Source organism: Centruroides vittatus, unplaced genomic scaffold, assembly GCF_030686945.1.
Source record: "Centruroides vittatus isolate TY-2023 unplaced genomic scaffold, ASM3068694v2 contig_854, whole genome shotgun sequence".
Classification (NCBI taxonomy): Eukaryota; Metazoa; Arthropoda; class Arachnida; order Scorpiones; family Buthidae; genus Centruroides; species Centruroides vittatus.
The window spans coordinates 2,279,361-2,304,355 of record NW_027122558.1 but is presented as its reverse complement, the minus strand read 5'-3'; the positions used below and the strand labels follow the sequence as shown (position 1 = coordinate 2,304,355).

Here is a 24,995-nt window from a genome sequence, read left to right as displayed (position 1 = left end):
AAAATTCTGTTTACGTTGCCAATAAAGATGAGTATTCTGAGATTATCCAAAGTCACTTCCTTACAACATAAATTTTCCATTATCAAGTCAGTAGATGTTTACAAGACAATTGTCGTTAGCAAGATTAAACTAAAATTGCAAGGCCTTATATTTGTTGAAAATATTTTTTATAGTTAAATATGGCTACTATTTAATAATTAAATATTTTGTAATGTTGCCTAGAGGTTGTCATTAGACACAATCTCTTAAATTTATTAATTACAAATAAATTAACACTTAATTTTTAATTTAGAAAGTTCTGGAAGAAAATAATCAGGCCAGAGCAGGACTTGAATTCACAACAACTATTTATTTTTTATTATTAAATTTATCAAGAAATGGTGTCACTGTATTACTAAATAGTAGCCATATTATAGCCTGATGATATCTACCAGATTGTAGGCTTAAAAGTTGATAAATTATCCCTTATTACCAGGTTTAATGGGAGAAGGAGGTGGAATTGTCTTTTTCCACCAAATTGTCTCTTGGAAATTACCGTATATTTCCGTGGATAAGATGACCTTTAGATAAGACGAGGTATAAATTTTCGTGAAAGTTTTATAGTTTTAGCATATATCTGACCCCCAAACTATCAACGGCCTATGAATTTAGTTTAAATTGGCGATCGTCATCTGGATAATAATACTGTATACTGTATACGGAATTATGTTCTATTCATAATTTTTCGAACGAACAAATTTTATTTTCTGCCTTGCTATTGTAGCAAACGTTCGCACCGATTCGGGCATTCGGGTAATGACCTTGACTGTTCACAAAAACGTCGTATGGGTTATTCTATTTTGTGGACATGCCCCACTCTCTACTAGTAAATAATTACAGTTTGTCCATTTTTTTATTATGGTTTTAAATTATATAAATTTCAATCTAATTTTTTTGTATCTGTCCTATAAGATGACCCCGGATTTTCGGGGTCTTTTTTATGATTCACGGGGTCTTATCCACGGAAATATACAGTATCTGTTTTGGTCTATGTGTGATATACATATTTCCCCTCCTATTAAACCTGAGAATATTATATGTGGAATAGAACATGTGATAGAGGGTTTGAGTGAGATCTACAGGAATATTTTAGATATGGGAAACCATCTTCAAGACCCCTAATGATTTGTTTTAAGCAAGTCACCTTTTGGTGCTGTGTTAAGCCAGTGGGAAGCAGTTATGAGACAATAAATGCTGTCTTGATCAGGACCAATAAATCTAAAGACTTGGTTGTGTTAGCCAAAATGAATACAATATAAAATCTAAATATAAAAATAAAAATTTGATTACCAACATTTAAATTTTAAAAATTTAATGCAAGAAAAACAAAATTTGTAACTAATATAAATGTTAAAGTTCAGGTTTCAAAAATACATTTCCGCACCGTAGATAGACTGTCTGCATTCCTAAAATTAATGCACATTTCTATGAGCTTTAAATGTTTCTATCATTTCCAACCGATGGATGTTAAGATTGATAGTATGTCTGATTATTGCTGTGTGTTTCCATGCAACCCATGTGTCCTCCTCTTGATTTAGTTTGCTAAAATTAGGCTGTTCATGTCCTTGTTAAGCATGTATTGATGTTCCTTGAGCCTTGCTTTCAGGTTCTGCATGGTGGCTTCCATGTAAGCTTTTATTGAAAATGTTGGTCTTCCAGTGAGATGGAGTAGACTCCCTGTATGGTTGAAAGTTTTACAGTTTTCTTTTGGTTTATCATTTCTGAGTTTACTAAAAATTGTAGGATTGTGTTTATAGGCTACTCTCATGTTGGTACACCGGACAGAAGTCACTCGCAGGTTGGAAGCACATACAAAGATTCTTTCTGTCTGCGATCGCTAGACACTGCCACGTAGGACGTAGCCCAAGAAATGGATGGAAGTATCACTTCCTTATTCAAGTTTCAGACATAGCCCATACATTTTACTGCCTACAGTTTTCCAAAAACTGTAGTCAGTTAAATCTAGGCTACTGTATAAAATCAGTTCAATAAGAACACATCATGCTTGATTTAGGTTTGAAGGAAGTAACTTCTAAAGTTTATTGAAGGAAAAAAAGAGCATGTCTTGAGCAGTGCAGTAGTTAATCTAGAAAATTTTTGAAAGTAATTGCTGTCATCTTCGTGTGAGTAATAAGAGTAGAAAATTCTTAAAAGCAAGAAAATATGCTTTAATAGACAGAATATTGAGGATATGCTTTTACATTTATGCATTTACATGGATTTATAACTTTTGAATTTTGGTTTGTAGAATCTTTAGATTACCAATTTTTTTACTTATTTTAAGGAATATCAACCAAAATTCAAACATTTATTTGCATAAAAATCTGAACCCTACACTTTTATTTTATTTATGAATAATGTTGAATGTACTATGATTTATTTTAATATCAATATTCCACTTTTATCATGTAATAGCTACATTACACATCAATATAACAAATGATATCATTTGGCAAATAATTATTATAAAGTGAATTAAAAAAATTTATTTTACAGCTAGAAATCAACAACAAGGACATCAAACATTACAAAATTATGGAGCAGTTTCAAGTAAGTTTTTGTACATGTTGTTATTATTTTGTACTGTATCATTATTGGATTGTGTCTAGTATCAAATCTCATAAGTGGGCCTAAGAGCCAAGCCTGTGAGACCAGTGTGAAACCTTAAACAATTCAGAGAATTTTTCTGACAATATGACAAGTTGTCAGAATGGCAGCTTTCTGTAAAGGTATATATAAATTTGAGTTAATGTCCATTGTCTTCAGGCTTTTATATAGTGAATATGGAATAACTGCTGTGGCAAAGACAACAACAGGTATGGTATAGACTTTATTTTCTGTTGACATGTTATTTCTTCAGGGAGTGCATTACATTTATTAATTTCTTTCTATATAGCTATTTTGTAGATTGTGTATGTTTGACAAGCAATGTCAATGAAAGAGGTAGTTTTGTGCACTTTGTCACTTAAGATATTTGGTCTGTTGTGATGTATCATTTTATTACTTTCCTGGTTATTATATATAACAGAGGAAAAGTGTGGCAATCAGGCAAAAAATGATCTCCTTCCAGATTTTTACATTTTTGGATTTGGGGACCTTGAAACATTGAGAAATGCAAAAATTCGGAGTTTTTTTTTCTGTATGTATGTATGTGTGTGGGGGGCACGATTTTGTTCACACTCTTTGAAGCTTAATAACTCCTGTGATTTTTGTTTAAAATTGTTCATTCTAGTTAGTTCAAGTGTCTGTCCAGTAGCTGACAGTTACTGGCTTAGTTTAACTGTTAAAAAAGAAGCAAGTCTTCTTTTTTTAACTAGGATATGTTTTTGAGTTGAGCAAGAGGGAATTCATTGGAAGATTGGAATTCATCTTCAGAATCCCAATCACTATCTAAATTATATGTCATAGATAGCTCAGTCTCACTTTTCATTTGTGATGTCAGCAAATTGTTAATGTCAAGAATGTCCTCTTCTTCCAAATCTTTGTCCATTAAATTGTCATATGTATTGTTTGGTTGCAATAATGTAATCATATCTGCTTTTATGTTCTCATTCTCTAGCATTAAAGCCTTGTGCAGAGAAATCCTTTGTAAGATAAAAAAATTTAATATCTACTTACCTTTCCAATGGCCTACATATAGGTCAGTAGTGTTTGAACATATCAAATACATTTAGTTTATTTATCATGGTGAAACCTAATACACATTATACAACTGTTATTATAAACAAAAATTTTGCTGACAAAAATTTACAGTTAATCATTAACATAAAAAACAACATAACTTGTAAAGCACACACCACATTCTTCCATCTTCTAAAATCTAATAGTAAATACTTAGTAAAAATCTTTGATCTGTGTGAACAGTTAAGCCAGTAACTGTCAGCTACAGGACAGACACTTAAACTAACTAGAATGAACAATAATATTACTGTCTTCTTACTCAGAGAGACATGTTCTGACATTTTAGATGTAATAAGATAAAAATATTTTAGATGTGTACAGGTCATTGGGCATATCTGGGTTAATGGCTCTCATTTCAATAAACTTTTGGCAAATATAGTGAATGGGGATCACAGAAAGATGATTTCCAATAGAGAAAAGCAGAAGGCAGTTTCCACTATTTAATAGAAAACAGGTTTCATTAAATACATGGAGAATCTTGACAACAAAAAGATTGACATGGTTAGGTTTCTCTGAAAAAGAAATTTAACCCTGTTTGACTGTTTAAGGAATTATAGAGGAAGCTAGGAGAAAAAGCTGGAATCTGTTAAATCCCTAGAAATGATAATGAAAAACAAGAAATCCTATATAGGTTAATTTATAGATTTCTGAGTCAGATAGAGAACACAAAGATGTGAAGAAAAACTACTGATTAGCAGAGAAAAGGGTGAAAGAAGGAAATATGGTAGAGTGAGATAGAGCCCATATACTGCAGGAAATTAGAGAAAAACAGAAAGAACATAGCTGATGTGGAAAGTCTGATTTTTAAGGAAGATCTATACAAACATGTAATTAATGTGAAGGACACAGAAACCCTTCCTAATGCATGAAAATGGCATTTATGCCATACAATATGTTCAGAGTGCAAAATGGAAGATTAGCAGGATTCCTTTACTGGACTTATAATGGGACTCTTTTATTTATTTATTTTTTATTTTTTGATTATTGTCATTTGTGTTTTTTCTGGCTTGTAAATTTTATCATGGAATTTCATAGTTGCATTCATATCCATTGACAATTTTTGAATTATTGGAATTTTGTGGATGTGTGGAAATTTAAGTTTTTTGTGCTGCCTCTGGAGTCAAGCTGTTTAGCTCAGAAATAGTCCTACTGAGGCATTTTTTGATTATTTCTGTATTCCTAAAGAAAGCAATGAGGAATCATTTTGTTTGAAATAGTTCATATTTTGAGTATTAATACAGTTACAGAGAAGTGAATAAATTAAACATTAATATAACTACAGTGGACCCCCAATGTAACGCACATGTCGGGCGGGAAACAACACTTGCGTTATAAGGTGAACCACGTTATACCAAGCGGTGCGGTGTAACGTGGTTCACCTCTTTACTTTAGCAATAATGTCAAGCTTTTCTTTCACACTGTAAGCTTTTCTTTTACTCATCATGCATACAATAATTAAACACTATTTAAAATACATTCAGGAACTCAATACATACACAATTACTCAATACGCAGTAATAATAAAATGCACTACTAACTAACGTCGCACAGACCTGTATAAACATGTTTGAGCTTATCGCGTTGCGAACATCGCCCACACTATAACTGAGTGTGCGGTATAGTGAGCAGCACTATAATGAAGGTCCACTGTAGTAAAAACTGGTAAATAGCTAGAATGATAATTACATTTAAAAGTTACAACAAAATTTTAAAAAATTTTTCACATGAAGTTATCAGAAGAAAAAATGGGACTTCATCTTTCTTCATCTTATGTCCTTTTCACACCTTGTGAACAATCAATCTTGTGGTGAAGTCATTTTTTTTAATTTTAAGTTCTTATTTACCTTAATATGTAAAATGTAAAATATTTTCCATTGGTACTGAAGAAGCTCTGTGTTTTCTTCTGTTAACTTCTTGTGAAAAATACTTCTAAAGTTATTTGGAAATTTTAAATGAATAAATTACAGTTTTATTAATAACTAGTAGTTTTATAAATTATGTTATAACTTTATTATAATGTGATATGAAAAATATTACACTATAAATTTTTACAGTTACAAATAATGATGGAAACAACGATACTGGTGTTTCGAGTGTTGTTTCTGCATCGACTGATGGAAATGATTCTGATTCTTCACTTGATGAAACTGATGTAGATATGTTACATGATGTTGATGAAGAGAAAGATGTTTTTCGAACCAAGGTAAATATTTAAAACTTTATATATCTTACAAGGAGAGGGATAGATGTTTGGGTCTGCAATTAGAATGAAACTTGGTGAGTGTGTATCCCTAAACACAACAGATCCTAGTCCAAATAATAGGCCCACTTCTCAATTGTTTCTGAAAAACAGTCATTTGAAAATTGAGTGTTTAACTTGTAAGTCTTTGGTAGTTTCACTTCTACCTGTAACGGCAATAGCCAACCAGATGAGATGCCTAGGCACTGGAGCTACACAATGTAGGTTCAAACCTTTGCAATTTTAGTTTTTTTTTTCTAAATATGTAATGAAGTTATACTATTATTTTGCCATATCATTAGCATTATTATTACTCGTGTTTAAAGCTTATAAAACAAGAAATTAAAACAAATGTGACTTCATTTCCTGTTTAGCGAAAACAGTCTCTAGATTTAACTCTTGTATGTTGTTAAATAAAATGAAAATAGGTTAGCATAGTCGCAGTGTTTTCTTTTTAATTGTTAATGTTATGGACAATTTCCTCGTGTGCTCATTTTTGTTATACTTCAAATATAACAAAACCACCATATCTGAAAATTAATATGAAGATATAAAAATTGTATTTAATGACATACTGTACAGGAGTTAAATCAACAGAGATTTTGTTTTTGCTAAAGAGGAAATGATGTCATAATTTTTAATTTCTTGTTTTATAAGCTTTAAACATGCATAATAATAATGCTAATGATATGGTAAAATAATAGTATAACTGCATTACACATTTAAAAAAAAAAACTAAAATTGCAAAGGTTTGTACTTACCTCGTGTAGTTCCAGTGCCTGGCATCCCATCTGCTCAGCTATTGCTGTTACAAAGAGAAGTGAAACTTCCAAAGACTTTTCAGAGGCATGTTTTTCAGAAATGCTTGAGAAATGGGTCCTATTATTTGGACTTAGAGCTGTTTGTGTTTCCTTAATCTCAAAAATGTAGTTAGATAGATGAAATCCGAGACCAGATATGGGTACTTTAGGGACAGGATGCCTCAATTAACTATATACAAACTTTTGATGCAAATCTGAAGTCACATTACTTCAATTCAAAACTTTCCCCCAAAACCGGTTAGATAGATGACCGGCACGACTCTATTGTTAAAGGAAAAGTATGATGTATAGGGGCAAGACACTATATTACTGAGGTGTAGAGCATATATTTTAAATTAAATAAATTAAAAATATGATTAAAAATTGCAGCCCAGCATTGTGACAATGTCACAATAAATAAATGCTTGTTTAATTGTTCTAATTATCATTAATAAAATAAAAATTATACTAATAAGACTGATGTTGAGCAAAGATGGTAAAAACAGAAAAAAATACCGTATTTTATGGACTATAAGACGCATTTTTTTCTTCGAAAAATTGCCTCCAAAATTCAGGTGCGTCTTATAGTCTGTAACGTCTTATAATCCATAAAATACGGTAAATATTAAATATTAAAATTTTAATATTAATAGAAATAAAACATACCTGAAAATTTGAAATGACTTGAGAATTAACCAAAAATTGACATTCCTGTTGAGGTCAGCAGCAATCATGTATCGTTAAGATAATGTTTTTATAACTGATGCAAAGTACATCCTGGTGGCTGAAATAAATGAAAAATATTGATACATTTTAATTACAACAATAACAATAATTTACATTTTAATGTAAAGTAACAAAATGTATAAAATATTGAAGACTAATTATTAGAGCAGAATCCTCTTCCAGAAGCATACATTTTTTTAATTAGAACAAACTACACTAATGTTTGTTAAAATTATTTATACTTTTGGCTTTTCAAAGTGTCATTGTAAGGCATATACAATATTCAAATTACAAGTTTTTAAAAAGTACATTAAAAGATTACAAATGTGCTGTTTAAATCTTAGCATGTAGTTTTAACAAACTCAAACAGATGCAAAAAAATTCTTTAGATTTAATTTAAGATAAACAGGAAGCATTTAATTAATGAATTAAAACCATTCCTTTCATACTTTTCCAGCTTTGGTTTATTTAAGATAAACAAACATTTTTGGTTTATTCATAAACCTGCTTCCACGGGCATATGTTAAATGCATTAAATCTATGATGTTAATATTTAAATCTAAAATATTCAATCCATAAAAGTAAGTAAACTTTAAAATACGAAGTGAAACTTAAATATTGCAAAATTATTATTGAATATAATTAAGCACTAATAATTTGCACTTTCTCTCTGCACAAAGTTGCCTCTTGTTTCTAGGGATTATCAAAGAAGGACCAAATTGTTTGGCTTCTCTCCATGCATGATACCAGCTACTTATTTTCAGCCTGTGAGATGTAGGATTTTAAGTAATGGTTTGTGACACAATAAGATTGTACAAACAAATACATTCAAAATGATGACAGAATCTTAATGAGTAACTAACACACAACCCGTGATGTCAGCCAAGGAGCATACTCCTGACAAACACCCAGGCATGATATAACAAAAATAAACAAAAAAGTTAAAAATGCCTACACAATATTTTAAATAAAACCAAAGGCTTAATCTATCATGAGACAAGAAAAATTGACTAAATACTTAACATTAATTATTAAAACTAATCTTAAAATCCTCTTGCATCTTAGAATTATTGATAGAGAGTAAAAGTTAAGGATGGAAGGAAAAGTGATAGAACATGAAGTACGCAAGTCTGTTATTGGGTCCTTTTCAAAAATTGGGAGCACATGCTTCAGAACTGTTTCTTCTATCAAAAACCTGAATTGGGAAGTCTTCTCTTGAAAGAACTTTCAAAAATCCTCAATGTCCTACAAAATGTTCAGTCTTCTCAGGTTCTTAGACTGCAAAGATCTCTCACCATACATTTGCCACCTCCCTGCTTCACTGGACCAAGCATCTTTTTCTCTTCAGCCTTCATCCAAAAAGTGTCTCTTTGAGGTACCTTCTCTTCTTTTTAAGCCGACCACAAAACCAGTTAGACCAATTCTTACGTGGAAAAAAGAGGGCTTTATTCCAGAAGTGGAATGGACTCCCCGTTGGAAAAGAAGAAAGACAGCTTTAAGATAGTAGAAGGAAATAAAAAAAGATATGGGGAAAAGAAAATTAATGTTAGAAAATATAAATTATGACATTAATAGAAAAATCTGGTATTTGCACGACCTGCTGTTCCATGTTTAGAAGTCATTACTCTGTGTGTAGTTTGTACTAGTCTCTACCATTTTTACTAATAACTAATTTTAGCTAATATTTTAATGTTTGTACAAATATTTTTTCTTCAATTGTTATAATCAGTTACAACATGTATCCATTTTTTGTAATTTAAAGTCTTTTGAATGGTGTAAAAAAAATATTTATTACAGATAATTTCTTAAGATGATGGCACGTAGAACCTTAATGCAGTAACCCAAAAGATAACATAAATTAAGATACATAACAGTATAAAATGATGCTTTTTTTAATACATTATCACTTTTATAAAGCTTCTAATTATATCATAATTTATTCTTTCCAATTAGATTAAATATGCTTGTTTGATTTTTATGCCATTATGAAAATTGTGAATATTTTCAATTTTTAGACATTTTTATATGTAGCTGATTTGGCAAGGAAGAAAGAAAAGAAATTGAGGAAAAAAACTAAATTATATACTTTGTAAGTATATTTTTTGATACAAACATAATATATTTCTATATATGTATGAGTGTACAGTACCCCTATAACACGGGTTTACATAAGACGGATTCGTATAACACGGCAGAAAATTGCGATCGTGTTCATATAACACACTAAAAGAGGCTCGTGTAACACGGTAAAAGAATGAGTCAGATTGTCGTGGCCGACTCGTGTCTCGACAAGATTGGTCGAATCTGGACCGATAGTGGACATTGCACAAACTGTTGAGTTTAAATGAGCAGCGAACCTACTAAAAAAACATTTATTATTTAACAGAGATAAAAATTATATTTTTATTAATGACATCTCCAAAGTTCGGCGAATTTTTCGCAGAAAGAATAACTTATCGGGAAACACGCATCCACCGTTCGACGAGCCGCTCCGCGACGAAAACAAGCTTAAGCAATGCAGTCTTCAAACGGTGTGCACTCGGTGAGTATTCCTACAACTTTTTGTTTATAGCATAGTTTATATGGATTATTCCCAAAAATTATACATGTTTTGGAAATGTTCAAGTCAAATTAGTCTAGAATCGATTAATTTTATGGAAGAAAATCATTCAAACATCTGTATCCCCTAAACTGCACAAGTACCCAGATTATGTATTTGTTAAATCTAAGTGACTCATACAACACGAAATTTATATAACACGGAACGTATCTACCGTGTTATACAGGGGTCTACTGTATATTAAATGAATTTGTAAGAAGAATGTGTAAAGATTTATTTTAAAATTGTAACTTTTAAATGTAATTTTCGAATTTTAGTTAAATGCATTTGTCATATTTTTATCAAGAATTATAACACAAATTATAATTTTCAGGAATTTGTTAACTATTGCCGTGTTCTATGGAGTTCCTGTTCTACAATTAGTATACACTTATCAAACTGTAAGTTTTAAATCTTTTAATTATTCCAAAATTCTTTGTATGTACGTAATATTTACTCTGTAAATTTCATTATGAACTTTAAACCAGTAGCTTGTTTTTGAATATTAAGTTACTTAGAAGTAAACAGATCTAATGATTGATAGAAAAATAATTCTCAATCAAAAATATAATATACAATAGAGTGTCAATTATCTAAACTATTGAAGAACTGAAGTTGACTTCAGAGAGTACTCATTCCAGAAATTATGAAAGTTTTACATAATAACAACTGTCGGTGATGTTCTGTAGACCAGCTATTGAGATATTGTGTTAGGTTTATTTCAGTACAATAGAAAAGCATGATTAATGAGTTTTTGTAGCTTCTAATGAATCAAATAAATTTACTGCATTAGAAACAGTATTAACAAGGTTAGAAAATACAATCTGAAGCAATTTTTTAATTCGCATGATCATCAAGCAAGTTCATGAAGCAGGGTATTTAGCATAGTTAAAAAGAAAACATGTAAAACCAAGAAAAATATATCATAAATCTTCTATTCTAAATACCGGAATCTCGAAACAACTTATACTCACTTAACCTTTATTGTGCAGTACTGCATAACTATTCGTAAAACAAACGTTTTACAAATAGTTACCAAGCAAAATAAATGACTTCTTTAAAAAAAAAAAACACGGTAATAAAATTTTTGTGTAAGTACTGTAGTTTATTTAATATTAGTTCAATTATTATGTATTTTTTACTTTGAATTTAAGGTTTTGTCAGTATGTTGTAGATTTCAATGAAAGACTAGGCCTTGTTAGACAATTTTTATTATTATTTTTTTATCATTTGTGTGTATTAAATTGCTATGCTATAATATTATTTTACTATTGTACTATAGTTAAAATTAAGTGTTACTATACTTTAGGTATTTATCTTTTTGTTCTTTCCCTACCAAGTGTGATTGGTTATCTGAAAAAATCAGTTATCCAAATTTGTCCCATGTCACTCATTTTGGATAATTGATGCTGTGCTGTATATATATCGGGTGGGCAAGCAAGAGTTCAGTGGGAGCCGAAATGTAGGTTTTGCAAAATGCATGGGAGCCGCAGTTCTGTACCGTCGTGGCGGATAGTATGGTAAGGCGCGCGATTTTATTATATAATGTAAATATAATATAAAACAAATATTGAATTTTTTTAATAAACATATTTTCACAAAATTATAAAAATAAAATTGTAAAAATATTAATAAAAACACAGAAATAACACTTTCGGCAAGAGCCGCACATAACTCAAAAAGAGCTCCATTTGCCCATGCCTGATATATATTTTTCAAAATACTTTCAATAAAAACGAACAGAATATTTTTACAAAACAGTAAAAATATTAGGTCAGTTTTAATTTATGTTGGGTACTGTCCCTTTCCATCTGGTCAAGCCCATAATGGGGTGACTGGATAGTGAGGAATGGGGCCTAAAATATCTGGGACAGATCACTCCTGAAAAATTTTTGGGATGTTTTGATTTGTCTGGATTTCACCTGGGTCCTTCAGGGTGGTAGGTTGTCACCTTAACCATTGAGTCATTTAGTTGTCTATGAAGGCAGGCTAGAATTTCTAGAATTTTGCCTTTTCTGATGTAGCCTAAACATAACAGCTTTTGACAATGATTTGAACTTCAATTATGGATTATTATATAAAATTATTAAATTTAGTATAATTTTTTAACTATGCACTTTTAAAATAAATATTACCTTTTATTAAATGGTATGGTTAATGTACACTGTACATTTTGTTTTAATTAAAGATTTCATTCTGTATATTTTTAATGGACAACTGCTGAATGCTTGTTAATGAGTATTGAACTAATTAAGAAAATTTAACTCAATACTCTTAAAAATCAGCAAAATTGTCACTCGCCAAGCAAATGTTTTCATCCACTTTTAATGGACATCTTCAGGCTAAGGATAGAAATATAACTTCAGTTTTCAAATGATCCAGTTTGCATATGTTATCTCCCACTGATTGGTGGAGTTGATTTGAATGATGTACAATGGAAGAATACAAATGATCCAATTTAAATATATGGGTGCCTGCTGATCGGTGGAGATGGTCTTTATATATTCTAATGTAAATGCTGGTGTTTAAGGGGATAGAGGAATACTTTCCACACGTTGGGGAAAGTGTTATCCTATTTGAAGTTGATGGCCTTCTTATTCAAAACAGCCTTGTATATTTCCAGCAGTTGAAGATATTGAAGTTGTGTTCTGTTAGGCACTCTATGGAAGATCCTGGTCCTATCTAAATGGAACTCCATATCTAGCTAGGTCTACGGCATAAGATGATAGTGGAGTGGTGACCCTTAGAAATGTCCAAACCGTGTTCTTTTATGAAGAAGGCAATCTGTCTGTTGGCAAAATGCCTTCTTCATAAAAGAACATCATTTGAGTTCAAAGGAGTAGGAGTGTGTTGGGCCTACTGTCCCTATTTTAGAAATCCAGCTCTGGTTTTAAAAAGCTATTTTCTTGATAAACTCTAATTAAAAGTATTTTATTCTTAAAAACTTTTCTAAAAATTCTATTTCTTTAATTGAAAATTTCTATTTCTTCTTTGAAACCGTGTTTTCGTAATTGTTGGACTATGAACTCCAAAGTTGAGTTTAATTAAACACTTGGCTTTATTTCCATCTTTACTTAGTTGATACGTGCCATTTGCACGTTTCGGGCGTAGAGCCCCTCATCAGTCAACTAAACAATACAACAATTAAAATATTATACAAAGTATTTTCCAAATAAAATTAAAACAACGCAAGGTATGGTTCTTACCATTAACATATTTCCGCTATGCATACAATGTTTAAACCCAGACGAAGCATGTATCTTGTTTTTATATAAACTGGGTAATTTCCTTTACATACGATATTTATATCTAGTATAAAACAATACATAAGAGTATAAGCTATAAATAGTAAAATATCTCAAAAATATTTTTAAAAATGGAAAGTTTCTTTAAAAACACTGACAGGAAGTAGGTTAACTGATTACTGGTTAAAAATACTGTAAAACACATTGTATGTATTAATATAAGCTGGGATCATTGCAAGAGATTACATTGCTGCTAACCATCTACAATAACTTCGAAAATATGCAAATTTGTGCCACGCCGCAGTGCAGACAACGAGGACGAAACAGTCGTACGACATTAATGAAAAAAGAACCTTCATGTACCTGTGAAAAATCATTTATTATACAACTATAATCTACACCTTCTGGATATTGTAATAATTGGATACCGTAAAATAAGCAAAGAAATTACAAACAATACAACAGGTAATCAGTTAACCTACTTCCTGTCAGTGTTTTTAAAGAAACTTTCCATTTTTAAAAATATTTTTGAGATATTTTACTATTTTTAGCTTATACTCTTATGTATTGTTTTATACTAGATATAAATATCGTATGTAAAGGAAATTACCCAGTTTATATAAAAACAAGATACATGCTTCGTCTGGGTTTAAACATTGTATGCATAGCGGAAATATGTTAATGGTAAGAACCATACCTTGCGTTGTTTTAATTTTATTTGGAAAATACTTTGTATAATATTTTAATTGTTGTATTGTTTAGTTGACTGATGAGGGGCTCTACGCCCGAAACGTGCAAATGGCACGTATCAACTAAATAAAGATGGAAATAAAGCCAAGTGTTTAATTAAACTCAACTTTGGAGTTCATAGTCCACCATTTTCTAAAAATGTTTTTAAGTTTCCTAATTTGTTAAAAACACATTATATTATTGTATTCTTTAGAAAGGTTTTATTATATACAGTAATAAGTGAATGTTCAGTTTTTGCCACCATATTATAAGGATGTCATTGATGTATCATACGTAACATATGAGCTGTTCACAGACCAAATTGGTTAACTCCATTTGTAAATCCTTAATATAATCGTTATTATTTTCAAATGTTTCACATAACTAATTTTATATATCATTATATTAAAGCATATGCTATTATGTAATAATGGTATATAATAATACATTCTGCAATGCTTATTTAAATTTAAAGTTTAAAAGGAATTTTTAAAAATAATTTATATTCTCAATTTTGTGGATTTAATCGATTTGGCAAGTGAGCGGCTCATATAATGTCCTTGGTTTACTTAGTTCATTTTTGCCCAGGAAGATTTGGGTTTTGACTCATCTTGGATTTTGATGTTTAATATATACTATAGAAATAATATACAATAAAATCACTTAAATTTTGTACTACAAGAGACTCTAATAATACTGTTTTTTGTTCTAACAACGTTGAACTTTGTAGAAATAATAGCGAGGTTGAGGCTAAAGTTTTAAACGCAAAAATGTGTTTGTTGGACGTTCAGCACCGCTTTCCTGTAAGCCCAGAAGTTTGACAATGGTGTTTGGAAAGTCAGTGGAATCATGCGTGACATTCCAAACGCTATTGTCAAACTTCTAGGCTTACAGGAAAGTAGCGCCGAATGTCCGACATACACATTTTCGCATTTAAAACTTCGGCCTCGACCTCGCTAATGTTATTTGTAATCTTATAATGTTAAATGCAAAAGAGATACTTTCTAAAAATTCCCATTATAATAATAAATTTCTACAACAATATTTTTTCTTGTTCCACTGAATATTGCTGTAGAGGGATTTGAATGTAGTTGATCGGAAAAATATATTTTACATGCATCAGAATTAAAGTTTTTATTTTAATTTCTAGGTTCTGAATGTTACTGGGAATGAAGACATATGTTATTATAACTTCTTATGTGCACATCCTTTAGGTGTTTTTAGTGATTTTAATCATGTGTTTAGTAATATTGGATACATCATGCTTGGAATTTTATTTCTTTTATTAGTTTGGAGAAGGTAAGTTTTAAATTATCAAAATGTTATTTATAGTATATTAAATCTTTGTATATTTTGTTTTAGGTAGTTTTACTTTTAAAGGCCATGTTTGACTTATAACTGTATAGCCTGTTTTATACTGTTTAGAATGCTTTTATTTTTATTTTATAAATTAGTAATTTTATTAAGTGAAATAAAACACCATAATTTCCTTCAAATAACCCACAGGTTTTTCTGTTTAAAAGCCAATATAAAATCATGTACGGGTTGTGATTGTGCAATGAAGTGGATTATTTGTTGAGTTTCACGTAAACTTGTCAGGTTTTCCTTTGTTTAAATTTACTAAATGTATCTTTAAAAATTTGAAAAATATTTTTATTACTGTAAATACATTCATCTTCCGTTATAATTTTTTTTGTGAGATCACAAAAGATACACATGCATGCACACCAACACAAGAAAAACCACAGAACTTTCTTGTTGTTGTTGGACCTTAAGACTAATTTTCCATTGAGAAACATAAAGAAGATTGAAAGTTGACCAATTACAATACTTGACCTGGAAAGTAATTATTAGAATAGAAATAAAACCCTCACATAACCCACATCATCATATACAAGATGATTTAAAAGTTGTATCATAAATGACTTGACTGACCAGGTAACACAAGTATATCTGTATTAAACATGAACAGAACACTTGTACATCTCTGGCTCCTTGGAGCTATAACATGGCTGTCTTTTTTGAGCCACATCCCATTCAATCTGTGTTACCACTTCAGCACATACACAGTTAAATTTAATGTTTAATTACTATTTAAGTATCAACATATGTTACATCTCCCCCTTTTCTTTTCACCATTCATAATCCAAATACCACTACAGATTTTGGGGAGTTTTCAATGATTTCCAGTATTGGTTCGAAAAGTTCCTTATTCCCGGATCTTGTTACATTTCCCATTCTGGGAGGTTTTTCCTTGTGAGTATTCTGGTTGGACTAGACTGTACAGTTGATCTCTCCTCGTCGACAATGTGTGGTTCGTCTTCCTGGGAGAATGTCCGGGGAATAGGTGATGGATGCAAATTTATGACTCATTAGATATCTCAGAATTTAGATCCTTCTAGCTTAAAATTTAACTCGGTTAAATTATCTGTATGACTGTTAATATATGTTTTTAACTACAATACTACAATTCAAATCTTTAAAATGCAGTATAATTTTAATTCTTTAGAACACCAAAGATTTTTGATGTTCTAAAGCATTATTAATATTCGAAATCAACTTGTTCCAGAGGACAGCTTTTATCCTTATTTTTAAATCATAATCAGTTTTTTTTTGTCCCAAGGAAGGTCATTCAAGACCACTGAAAATATTTGGAAAATTAAAATTATACTGAATTTACAAAGGTATTAGTGGTAGTATTGTAGTTTATGACAAATGCAATTTTGCAGAAAAGTTTATTAGCTTTTATTTTTGTTTATCTTTGTTTTCTGTTGTACAGAAAAAGAATACAATTATCTGGTATAGTGTGGTGATAATTCTAAGTTCTCAAATGTATCTAATAAAATGTTAAGTCTTTTATAAGAAAGCCATACTTAATTTTGCTTTTGTGGAAAAGTTAAATTGAGATATTAAACTGATTTTTTTTCTCATATTTTTTTTTCAGAGATATTCTACATAAAAAAGCTGTAGACTCTAATTGTCATTTAGAAAAGGTAATTTATATTTGTGTGCTTTAATATTTATCATGGTAATCAGGGGTCACCCTGGCTTTTTTTATAGTAATTGTCAATCCATTTGCCAAAATAGAATGTTTTTCACCAGATTACTTTTTCACTTACTGTGAAATTTTGTACCAACCAAAAATGAAAGGATAACTGTGTTTTTAAAAATTCTGTGTTTTTATATTGTCAGTTTAATATAAAAAAACAGAACTTTTATGACAGGTTCTCGAACAACTTCATTTTTGTTTAATAGTAAAATTGTATCGGACAGAGACTGATTTGTGTTCCGTGATGTTCTTTTTACCGAGCGACTGTTTTTTTCTTTGCGGATTGCTCTGCAGTTATTTTCCATTCCAATCACCAAATGAATAAAATTTTTTTGTAAATTGCAAATTTTGCAATAGGCAGCATGACCCTTGGTCTCCTTCTAAATCCTCCTATTGTGTTTGAAGTCTATATAAATCCATTAAAGTCATATTTCACTTAAAAATTGTTTAATTTCTTAATTTTTATAACATTATAAACAATATTTAATATCTTGTACAAGTTATATTTTAAATACTATTTAATTTTTTTTATTCGTGTTTTGTTATATTTATTACATTCAGGTCTATATGTTCCACATTTAATTTAATGCTTAATAAGACAGATTAAAGAACTTACAATTTAATTTTTTTACTTCTTATTGGTTAGAAAAGAAATATGACAGTCAGGAATACAAAACATCTTAAATTTCCAGCTTAAATTTAATTTTTCTTATTAATGTTTATGACCCAATTTATAAATTTTACTAAGGCACCAATAGAACAAAATTTTATCACAAATTTCTGTAAGGGTTGGTACCATTTTATATGCTACAAGAGAAAGCTATGGTTATTTGAGGAAACTAAAGTTTAATTAATGAAGAAATGTTTTTGCACATTCCATTTTTTTTTTTTTTTGGTTTGAATAAAGGTTTGAAACATTTCTTCATTAATTAAACTTTGGTTTCCTTAAATAGCAGTATTTTTTTTTTCCTGTAACAAACAATATATTTTTGAAAAGAATCTATTGAATACTCTTAAAAGAATATAGTTTGAAAGAAAAAGCAGAAAGCTGTTTAAAAGTTAGAATGTTGTTAAAGAGCACTTTAACAACATTCTAACTTTTAAACCATTGTATATTTAAAATTTTTTAAATATACAATGTTGAAGACAATTATAAACTTAAGTAAAAAATCAAAACCTACGAAACTAAAGATACATGAAGGATAACTACAACAACATTAATGAATAAAGATGAATAAAGTTAAAACTTAGATGGCTGCTGAAATAATTAAAAGTCATGATTAATTAACAACAAATTTATAATTTTGTGAGCACTAAGAGAGCTGTAAAATCTATTATTAGTAGTAAAATATTTACCACACACACTACACAAAAGCCTGGGAACATTACAATTGAATAGAAACACATACATCATACTACAGAAGGCCACTATATTGAATACATGTCATATTGCTAGGAAATTCCTGAATACAAACACACACTGACACACTTATTTAAGTTTCTTGTTTTGGTTGCTATGCCTTGACTCTGGTTCAGCATAGTACACAGCCACCAGTGTCAACCAAGTATAACTCACTAAACCCAACATAATAATAATGTCAAATAAGCCACTAATTGTTTTATTGCCCTGTAAACAAAAACTCTCTTTTGTCAGTCAAATTACAATGTTGTTATTTTATTGTACTCGGAAGAATGTTGCATTAACATTTATTTAAGAACTAGTTTTGCGATTAACGTTGTATTTTAGTCACAGTTTAACTGGAATGCCAGTCTTCCCAGTTATATGCAGCATGCCAGTCAACCTGCAAAAATATGGTAGAAAAGTATCATATATACTGCAGGATAATACAATGACCAATGTCTAAAATAACTCACAATAGAGAGTAAATGAGGACAGAATGTTTTAATTTTCACGTGTCTACAAAAATTTCTGAAAATTGGAATGCCAGTTTTTGAGGATTAACATTTTCTCAATGAGCCATTCTAGTAGACAAACTCTTAAATTTCAAAATAAGCACAAATGCATTCTCTTGATGAATTTTCCAATTTAGTTTTTATTAATTAAATTAAAAATAAATTTCACAAGAAATTCTTCTCATACAATACATATAGTTTACATTTATTTCTTTCTCAATTTAAAAACATCAAGAAAAATGAGATCAGTTACTATGTAAATTTATTTTTAATGCTGCTAAGAAATGATATATTTTTATTTTAGTTTTATGGAATACCACAACATTTTGGATTATTTTATGCTATGGGATTAGCTCTTATAATGGAAGGCATATTGAGTGGATGTTACCATGTATGTCCGAATTATTCCAATTTTCAGTTTGGTAAGTAACAATGATAAAATTTTTTTTAGTTTTGTAATTTTATGTTGGTTTAATTTTAATTTCAGATACTGCATTCATGTACGTGATTGCCGGTTTATGTATGCTAAAGATTTATCAGACCAGACATCCCGACATCAATGCACATTCACATTCTTCTTATCTCTCTTTTGCCATTGTTGTTGTTGTCGGAGTTCTTGGAGTTGTGAGTAATAATTTTGAGAAACCATATATATATATATATATATATAAGAATAAGTTATTAAACTGATTAATAATAATTTTTATTTTATTACAGTTATTTTTTTGTTTTGTTTTGTATTGTAATAAATTTCCTTAATAGCTATATGCAATTTGCTATAAATTTTAAGGACTTACCACTTTTGATAATGTCACACCACAATTTTCAATTAGAAACTTCACTGAGATTTTATTAAACCAATATGTGCATTTTGGGTCATATATCTTTCTTCAGTTGGTTATAATTCTGTTAAAACATAAAAAGTTTGTTATAACTTTGTTTGTTATAAGTTAAAATATTTCTAATATATGGTATATATAATATATTTTATACAATATCTGCCATACAATCTAAAATAAAAAATGTATGAAACTACAATGATGTAAAATTATAACTTCCATTTTATATTAACAGTATGTTTAAAATATGTTCCTCATTTTTACAAGTATATTTACATTATTATTTAATAATTTTTTATGTTTTAATCATTTTGATATCTTATCAGTTATTTTTGTATTTTTCAATTTGCATTTAACATTAAATTTTAATTCACAATTGGTATCCATCTTTTAGTTTCACTGACATGTAAATATCTATGCGTTGTCACGTATCATGTGGTGTTCAAAATGGGTAACCACGTCTCATGCAATGTCATTCTGTCGTTTTCATTAATAGGAACCAACTGAGGAAGTGTATATAGTCTGAAATGTACATATTAGTTTAATAAAATTTCAGTGAGCTTTCCAGTTGAAAACTGGTGTGATAAGTCATTAAAATTTATAGCAAATTACATATAGCTATTAAGATGATTTAATTTTTATTTTATTTAATCTTTAATACAATACAAATGTACAATTATAAATATAATATAATGACAATTGAGGGATTTTTCCTCTAAAGCCAAAATAAGACAAAATATTAGAAAATAATATTGATTTTATAAATAGCAATTAAGTAAGGGTAGTAGAGTAGTAGTGCACTCCTGTTGAGGATAACTAATAATCATCATTAACATTCAATAACAAAATTTTGATGTAAAATCTTTTATGAACATTTTCGATCATAAACAAGATCTGCATCAGGTCAACAAATAAAAGTTTAGTTACTGGATGTTACGGGTTTTGTTGAATTTCTATAGTAATTCATTCCAGTTATTGAGAAGAAGGTAATTTTATTAGAAATTTAAAAAAGCTATTACTAATTTTAGTGATTTTTATGTGTGTAATCTTTAATGATGATGATGGAACTGATGTAAGTACAGTTATTTAGCTATTTTCATCAAAATTCTGGTTAAAATAATAATCTTTGGAGGAAAATGTTTAAAAATAAATATGTAATAAGTTGATTTATCAGATTGTAAAGGTGAAATATAGACATTTTGAAAAAACTTTATTGAAAATTAACTCAACAATGATTATGGTTCAGCCTAATAGGTAATCACCATCAATATCAATCATATCTCGCCACCTTTGCTGCAAACTTTCAATTTTATGAGGAGAAAAACAACAGTCATTCTATATGACTGTTGTTTTTCTTTGAAGAAAATCTTTAGCATCAATTTCACATAGATTTTGTCATTGAACTGTATATTTGTAATATTGTTCTGCAGGGTGCAAAATAAATGGTGGTCAGTTGAGCCAAGTCTGGGCCATAGGGTAAACGAGGCAGAATCTTTCAGCCCAAACTGGCCAGCTTCTCTAAGGTCATCTTTGCTCTATGTGCTGGTGTTTTGTCATGACAAGATAGGACTTTGTCAATTTTCAAGTGTATAGGAGCATTTTGAGTTGTCATGCTAATTCTCTGGTTGTTAATCATGAATTATTGTCTGTTGGTTGCAGGAAAATGTTGTTGTCACTGGTGGAACCGTTGCCTGGATAGGGTTCATCTTGAAGCAAGAAATATCCATCTTTGAATTTCTCAAACCAATTGTAGTAGGTCTGCCTGTTGACTGTGTCCTTACTAATTACCTTACAGATGAGATAATGAGGCTTTGTTACACTGTAGCCACATTTGAAATGATAGAACAGTAGCACACAAATGTGTTCTTTTGAAAGTTTTGTATTGTGTGTGTGGTTGTTGATAGGGGGTATGATGGTCAGGGCTGACGAGGGGTCTGGAGGATTGTATTTGGATGCATTCAGCACTGAGACAGACTCTACAGTTACAACAAACCATTTATTAACATGAAAGGAACTAAGATTTCTGCGATTTTGGAAGTTCTAAGTTTGCGACAGCCACTAAGTTTTTGACTCCTTTCCAAGACACTCCCAAAAGAATGAGTTTTTACGAGTGAGAATTCCATCAATGGCTCAGGGAAGATGCCATCGACTTCTGGTGATGGGAAGATGTTGATCTTCAGAAGGGAGATGGAGACGAAGATTGGCACTAGAAGAGAGAGAGACAACAATTGCCTTGCCTTTTGGAATTTTCAGGAGAAGCTGTTGCATTCTTAAAATTTTGGGCTTTTATTAATTTCTGTCCTTGATTGCCCATTTCAATTGGTCACTTTTCATTTTTGCTTTTTATGTGGTTTGTTACTCATTGCTAAGTGTAATGAGATCTCAACTTAGGTTGCGAGAGAGGTCAAAATTGACGTTTAATTCAATCCCTACTGGAGATGGTCAATCTTAAGACTTACATTCTTCTATTATTTATACATTCTCATTGTTTTTTATACGAAAAAATAGTTTCATTGAGAGCTTCCTTTTTCTTTTTGCAAAAAATATTTCAACTCAAATTGTAATGACAGTTTTGACCTGTCTAGAACCTCACAATTGTTAGACATTGCCAATCTGTCTATTTTTAATGAAATGTGTAACAAAATGCACTCCTGGTTACTCTGCTCATATACCAACGTTGGACCTTCTAGAATATTTTTTCCCACTCTTTTTAGAAAAAATTGAAATGTCTAACTTTTAGCTTAAAACCTGATAAATCATGCAACCTCAAAAATAACTTCTATAAAGATTAATGAAAAATAATTAGATTATAATAAATGCAGTCATCTCTACAATAATTCATATAGTAGTTGCTTTTATAAATAGTAGTTTTATTTTTACAGTTAAATGGTTCATGGATCTTCTGGATTGTATTTACTGTTGCTCATGTATTGTGTTGTTTAGCTCTCAGTGCTCAAATTTATTATATGGGAAGATGGAAATTAAGTAAGTAACATACTTAATTTTAATTTATAATTATAGAAAATTTTAAATTAAATTAAATTAATTATAATTATGAAATGTAGTATGAGATGGCAACACAACTGCCTACCTCTAGACAAATTACATAGTATTTAGTACTTAATTAATATTTAGTATTTAGTATTTAATTAATTACATAGCCATATTATAGTCTGATAATTTGACAGTTGTTTGACTTTTAATTCATAAATTTATGACATATCAATTTAAAACTTAAGTGTAATAACAAATTGATTCTCAAAACTGAAGGTATTACAAATCCCAACAGTGAAGTCTACAATTGCCATAGTACAGGGTGACAATAATTAACCCGTACAAAGTTTGTAGCAATGCTGCACCTGAACTTTTTTACTGTCACCAATTTACATACTATTGTTTAATTCTCCATGATTTCCTGCCTGTGTAGATGTACTTTCGATGTAATAAGGGTTAGTTCTTTATTCTTTTAATGGTGTCGAACAAATGTTGTGCAATTTTGGAGCTATTCTGGCAAGAAAAGCATCAATGTGAAATTGTTCGTCTGCTCGGTGTTCCAAAAATGACAGTCTCAGATGCAGTTCGGCGATTCAAGGAGCTTGGCCACAACGGTGACCGTCCCGGACGTGGAAGAAAGCGCACTGTCAACACGTCTAGGAACCGCAAGATCATCACAAAGCGAGTTGACTGACATGCGAAGGTTTCCATGAGAAAAATTGCTCGTGAGATCAGAATCAATCGTGAATCGGTGTGGTTAATGGCGAAAAAGGAACTCGTACTCAAGCCCTACAAGTTCCAAAAGGTTCAGCTCCTCACCAATGAACACAAGTGCGTGAGACTCCAAAGATCCCGTTAACTCAAGCGTCGGGCTGCAGGTCGACAATGGGAGTGCATTCTCTTCACAGACGAGAAGCTTTTCTCCGTACAACCATCAAAACGACAGGAACTGGTCCGCGGGGGCTCCTGGACGCTCAGCCGTCATCGAACATCACAAAATCCAATGTAAGTCATGGTTTGGGGCGGAATTTGTGCGAGCGGCAAGACACCCCTTGTTTTTGTCGATCAAGGGGCCAAAATCAATCAAGATGTGTACCATCATGACATTCTCTAAGCTGTGGTACTTCTGTGGGCTCAGCAGCATTTTGGCAGTGCAAAATGGACGTTTCAGCAGGACTTGGCGCCGACACACAGGGCGAAAAAGACTCAAGAGTGTGCAAGGCTCATTTTTCCGATTTCATCTCGTCTGCGGAATGGCCACCGTACTCGCCGAATCTGAACCCAACGGACTACAGTGTGTGGTCCATTTTGGAGGCCAGGGCCTGTTGTAAGCGCTATGAAAGTTTGGAGTTGCTGAAGCAATTCTTGCGCTGGGAGTGAGACAAACTGTCTCCAGAAGAGTGCGGCCCATCGCTGAGAATTTCAAAACGCGTTTGGGGCTCTACATCAAAGCAAAAGGAGTCCACTTTGAAACTGGCTGAATATCTGATTAATACGTAAAGTATTGTCGCTGTTATATGCTGTTGTTTTGCTAATTTTCATTTCTTTAATAAATTTACGATACAAAAAACTTGTACGGATTAATTATTGTCACCCTGTATTGTATAATATAAGCTATATTTTTATTTTGACATGATGCTGTATTTTTGCAGAATGACCATCATGCTGCATAAAAATGGGAGTTTTCAGCATGCCGGTTAAGCTACAACTAAAATATAAAATTAATCAGATTTAACAAAACTAGTTAATTAATTAAACCTTAAAGAAAGCATTCTTCCAAGTACAATAAAATAAAAACATTGAACATTGAACTTTCACAAACTTAAAATCAGGAAGAGAGTTTTTGTTTACTTGACAATAAAACAATTATTGACTTATTGACATAGTACTAATGTCAAGTCATAGTATGTCATAGCAAGTCATGTGTCATAGTACTAGTAGTAGTAGTAATAGTAGTTAGTCAGTCAGTCAGTGTTGGCTACACTGACCATCTACCCTGACCTTAAAAATAACACCTTCTTCTCAAATTTCACACAAAGCCAATGTTAATCAGTGTAAGCTGAGATAATTTACAGCAGTTTCCTAAATTTAATATGTTTATTTTTGCATTTTCCAATCAAATAACAATAAAATACACATAA

General features: G+C 30.7%; 1 protein-coding gene across 1 annotated transcript in view; it reads left to right on the top strand.

Moving 5' to 3' along the window:
* The window catches only part of LOC136982589 (SID1 transmembrane family member 1-like), a 101,330-nt gene that overhangs the window by 29,394 nt on the left and 46,941 nt on the right, over window positions 1–24,995 (top strand). The window contains exons 10-18 of the mRNA XM_067279122.1: window positions 2,536–2,589; window positions 5,775–5,923; window positions 9,501–9,574; window positions 10,419–10,485; window positions 15,209–15,357; window positions 17,003–17,051; window positions 19,326–19,443; window positions 19,509–19,645; window positions 22,743–22,845. Of these exons, the coding sequence (XP_067135223.1) occupies window positions 2,536–2,589; window positions 5,775–5,923; window positions 9,501–9,574; window positions 10,419–10,485; window positions 15,209–15,357; window positions 17,003–17,051; window positions 19,326–19,443; window positions 19,509–19,645; window positions 22,743–22,845 (900 nt within the window). The remainder of the gene's footprint in view (window positions 1–2,535; window positions 2,590–5,774; window positions 5,924–9,500; window positions 9,575–10,418; window positions 10,486–15,208; window positions 15,358–17,002; window positions 17,052–19,325; window positions 19,444–19,508; window positions 19,646–22,742; window positions 22,846–24,995) is intronic.